The sequence below is a fragment of the Trachymyrmex cornetzi genome, unplaced genomic scaffold (genome assembly GCF_001594075.2).
Source record: "Trachymyrmex cornetzi isolate Tcor2-1 unplaced genomic scaffold, Tcor1.1 scaffold507, whole genome shotgun sequence".
Classification (NCBI taxonomy): domain Eukaryota; kingdom Metazoa; phylum Arthropoda; class Insecta; order Hymenoptera; family Formicidae; genus Trachymyrmex; species Trachymyrmex cornetzi.
The window spans coordinates 74803-79530 of NW_017299815.1; the positions used below are offsets into that span (position 1 = coordinate 74803).

General features: G+C 29.4%; 1 protein-coding gene across 1 annotated transcript; it reads left to right on the forward strand.

The window, feature by feature from the left end:
• The first annotated feature begins 2237 nt into the window (after nt 1-2237).
• On the forward strand, nt 2238-4223 carry LOC108765643 (uncharacterized). The gene is made up of 5 exons (XM_018514449.1): nt 2238-2308; nt 2738-3132; nt 3328-3534; nt 3750-4079; nt 4166-4223. The coding sequence occupies exons 1-5, from the start codon at nt 2303-2305 to the stop codon at nt 4221-4223; spliced, it is 996 nt and encodes a 331-aa protein (XP_018369951.1). The 5' UTR covers nt 2238-2302.
• Nucleotides 4224-4728: the final 505 nt, after the last annotated feature.

A 4728-nucleotide genomic window follows, 5' to 3' on the forward strand; every position in this document is an offset into this window, starting at 1 on the left:
CAGGGATAGGAAGTAACTCGTTACTTGTAACGAAGTTACAGTTAGAGTTACTTTTTTTCGGTAACTGTAACTTAACTTCGTTACTTTCTTTCCATCTGTAATTATAACTTAACTTAGTTACATCTTTTAAGTAACTAGTAACTAATTTAATAGTTACTTTCATAGTTATTTTATATATTTTAAACTTATTTGTCAATTTAGTGTGCGGTAGTTCCATTTGACGTTGCAAATACTTCGAAACATTTGATTAATCAGAAGAAAGAAATTTAATTAAAGCGTTCAATGAACTCTTGTCTTGTTTGGTTTATATTTTTGGATCTAATGGAATCCGCCAATCAAATACAAGAGCGCTCAGAGAACGGTTGTAGGTGCACTAAATGCACTTGATCAGTGATCACTGAGCCGTTGTTTTCTGAACGCAATCACGTAACCCATACATGTTGCTGCGTGTTCGGGTATTCCTTCATGTTTTCTACGTGACTGGTAACGTGCTACAGATTGGATAGTGATAATACGCAGTTCACAGTGTTTACACACACACACATACGCATACGCATACGTGCACACGCACGGAGAGAGAGAGAGAGAGAGAGAGAGAGAGAGAGAGAGAGAGAGAGAGAGAAGGAGGGAGGGAGAGGGAGAAGGAGAGGGAGAGCGAGAGCGAGAGCGAGAGGGTGAGAGAGAGGGGAGAGGGAGGGAATTGTACACTGTTAATCAGAGATATCAGTGTGTTACTGATATTAGAGTGAAATTCGTGAAATTGTAAGAAACAATTATATTCCTGTTTAAAAAACTGCGATTCTTGACTTGACTATCAGACACTCTAATACCTAATACCGTACACTAAAAAAAAGTTTCACGTATAATTTTGGGACCTACTATTAAAGGTATGTATTTATGCACGTAAGTAAAGTTACAACTTATAGCTTACATATAAAATTATTCAGTACTTATTTAGAATGCCCTCCTAGCCTCAAATCTTTTTAAAAATGTATTAATTCGTTGTATATTCATTAGGTCTGTTTACGTAGCTTGTACTTTTTGCACTCAGCATTTTCGCTTTCTCTCTTTTCAACGCCCAAATATATATCTATCTCATTTTAAGTTTAAAAACTTTTGGGGATTTCAAGTGTAACGCGAATAGATCTACTCATAACGACAAATCTGACAGAAAAACGCGGCGGTCTGCCTAGCAAAACAAATTATTAAGCATTAAAAAAGTTCGAGACTTCAGAGATTAAGATATCTCTCATAACATTTTCAATTCAAGAAGATAGCAACGAATTAATAATATGTGATAAGAGAAAATAATTAATATTGTGAACCGAGATAAATTATAATTCTCTATGTATAATTTTATTCACCGTTTTATGTTTTCTAGTTAGACTTACTTATTTTTAACTTCGATAATACTTAATAGAACTTAATACGAAGTCGAACCGTATATTTTGTTTATATAAGTTAAATTATTATTAAGAAATTAACATTAAACAGCTTGCTTTGACTCCTAGCTCCTTAATTTATAATTTGATTATTAAAATTTTATTGAGCCTTATAGATTTGTTTTTCATTTTATAATTGAGGTCAAGTTTATAGAAATATTTACGCTGATGAATTATTTCCAATTTTTTCTAATAGCAAATTCGATTAGACGCATTCAGTACACACTGGTTCACATTAAAATATAATTTATGTCGTACATAAATTATAATGTAAAGAGATATATGCTTATTAATCTTATTATGTACATAGAAATCGGTACCGTGCAATTCTCATTTTTACACATATTTATGTTATTTACACTTTTTATTTAAAATATATCTATATTTGTACAAAAAATATCAAAAAATTATTGTTTATTTTTATAATTTAGAAATGAAGAGTCGCAAACAATGGACAAGGAGGCATCTGAATCTCCGAATAAAGGTAAAAGTAGTAAAATGCCATGGCCAGCATATGCAGAGATATTTGAATCGGTACCGTGCAATTCTCATTTTTACACATATTTATGTTATTTACACTTTTTATTTAAAATATATCTATATTTGTACAAAAAATATCAAAAAATTATTGTTTATTTTTATAATTTAGAAATGAAGAGTCGCAAACAATGGACAAGGAGGCATCTGAATCTCCGAATAAAGGTAAAAGTAGTAAAATGCCATGGCCAGCATATGCAGAGATATTTGAATTTCAAAAAAAATTTAGAAATGATAAAAATTTGGAATTTTTGTGCAAAATTTGCATCAACAAGAAAATCATACATGCAAACAAAACTTCTACTTCCAATTTAAGAAAACATATGAATGTAAGTCTTCTTTATTAATATGTTTTTTTATTAACACAAAATTGTTACTATTTGCATGAATTGTTGTCTACGAAATATTTATAATAACATAAATCAAATATTTTGTACACGACAATTTGTAAGTAGCAGTTAATATGTTTGATTTGTGATACTGAAGATGACCAGATATATGATCGAAACGTTTATCAAGATATATGTAAAGTAAATTAATATATTTATTGCACGGTCACCCTGCGTTGGCTTTTACGCTCCTTTTTCGTTCAAATTTGATTTTTTTTTTAATTAAACTTAGATTTCCATGGAATCTTTTAAGTTATGTGAAATATTCAACCTTAAATTAAATATACATACAATAGTAGGTATAAAAAATTAAAGCTGGAACAAATGAATGTTTTTAATTTAAACAATTTCTGATTATAATATTTGTAGGCAAAACATCCACACCTCTTGGACACCATAGATAAAAACAAAATTAAATTGTCAAAGAAACGTCCAAATGAAGATTCTGTAAATAATATTCCAAATAAACATCATACATTGGAAAGATGGGGCGCTGGGAATTCAATCGCTACTCAGAAAGGACTAGATAAAGCAATATTACAGTTTATTATTGAAAATATTCAACCTCTTTCCATTGTAGATAGTCTATCATTTATCAATTTGATTAGAATTGGACTTCCTTCACATATCAATATAATGTACAGAAAGACATTAAAAGAAAGACTTTGTCAAATGTATCATAGAATGAAGAATGCCCTAGAAAAAAAGTTGACAGAAATAGAAATAGTTGCGACAACGGCAGATTTGTGGAGCAAAGGAAAAAGGTATATGTGTAACTTATATTAATAAACTCTGTTGAGAGAAATGGCCAAAAACGAACTAACAACAATGGATATTAAAATAATATTGATTAAATTTAATGTATCAAATAAATTAAAAACTTAAGCGAAACTACTTTGTAGTACATATACATTATTGTGTGTGTTTAATATTTCGTTAATTAAAATTTATATTTGTAGAAGTTACTTAGGAATGACTGTACACTGGATTAATCCTGAAACTTTAGAAAGAGAATCGGCTGCACTAGCTTGTCGCAGGATAAAAGGCAAACATACATACGACGTTTTAGCTCAGGCAATTAATTCAGTCTTTCTCGAATACCACATCCAAAATAAAGTATGTGGTACAACAACCGATAACGGATCAAATTTTGTTAAAGCTTTCCAGTAAGTTTATGGTTATATATTTTATATACTCTTTAAAAAATTTGTTTACATTATATTTTTTATATATTAATATAATTTATATAAAAGATTGTTTTAATTGATACATCTATATAATTAATATAAATAAAATATAATTAAATACTAAAAATGTAATTAAATAAAGTATAATTAAACATAAGAGATATTTTAATGTAATTTATAAATAAAAATTATAGAAGTTTCCAGAAGGATGAAGATGGAAAATATATTAGTACAGAATTTCATAGTCTAAGTGATCTTTTAATTACTGACGATGTGGAAAATATAGATCCAGAAAATTCATTTATTCTTCCACCACATCATAGATGTGCGAGTCATACATTGAATCTTATAGCAGTAAAAGATTCTGATAAAGCTTTAGACAATAATGCTATATATAAAAAGAAATATAAAATAATATTCGCTAAACTAATAAAACTTTGGAATAAGCAAAATCAGTCAACACGAGTAGCTGATAAAATAAAGAAAATTTGTGGTGTTTATTTAAAAACTCCTGTAATTACCAGGTAAGAAGATTTTTTTACTGCAAAAGATAGTGGGTGTATTCCGAACCGGATTAGCTTAGCTTATTTTTTTCTTTAGACGTTGACAGTTCCGTAACTAAACCGAGCAGTGTTCCAAATCCATTGGCCATCAAACTCAGCTACTGACTTCTATTGGTTATGAGTTATGACAGCCGACGAGTTCGGAACACTTCTCAATTTAGTTACGCAACTACCAACATCTAGGGGAAAAAATAAGCTAAGCTAACCCGGTTCGGAATACACCCAGTAAATAAGAGATCGATATAGTTTTAAGACTGCCCTTATGGAAAAAGACACTGAAAATTTAAAAAAAAACACTGAAAATGCTATAGTTTACATTACGTGCACTATAGATTTTGAGTGTTAACACCTAATTTTCAGTGTTTTTTTGAAATTTTCAGTGTCTTTTTCCATAAGGGTGGTGATTGGTGTAATGCTTTTATCAGTGTGTCGATTGGATAATAAACATTAGGCCTTTTTCATCAGCTCTGATTACAATTTTGAAACAAAAATTGATTGTGAATATTGGCCTTAGATTGAATAAGTTTTATATTTACTATCATCAAATATTAATCGTATTCGTTGAAACATTAATTTCTACTTCTCTTCGCGTTTTTATATTTATTATTAC

What these genes read in the sequence shown, in the direction of transcription:
- LOC108765643 (XM_018514449.1), top strand. An exon ending in TTGTGGAGCAAAGGAAAAAG is followed by an intron (nt 3,133 to 3,327) that starts GTATATGTGTAA and finishes TTATATTTGTAG; the next exon opens with AAGTTACTTAGGAATGACTG. An exon ending in AATTTTGTTAAAGCTTTCCA is followed by an intron (nt 3,535 to 3,749) that starts GTAAGTTTATGG and finishes TAAAAATTATAG; the next exon opens with AAGTTTCCAGAAGGATGAAG.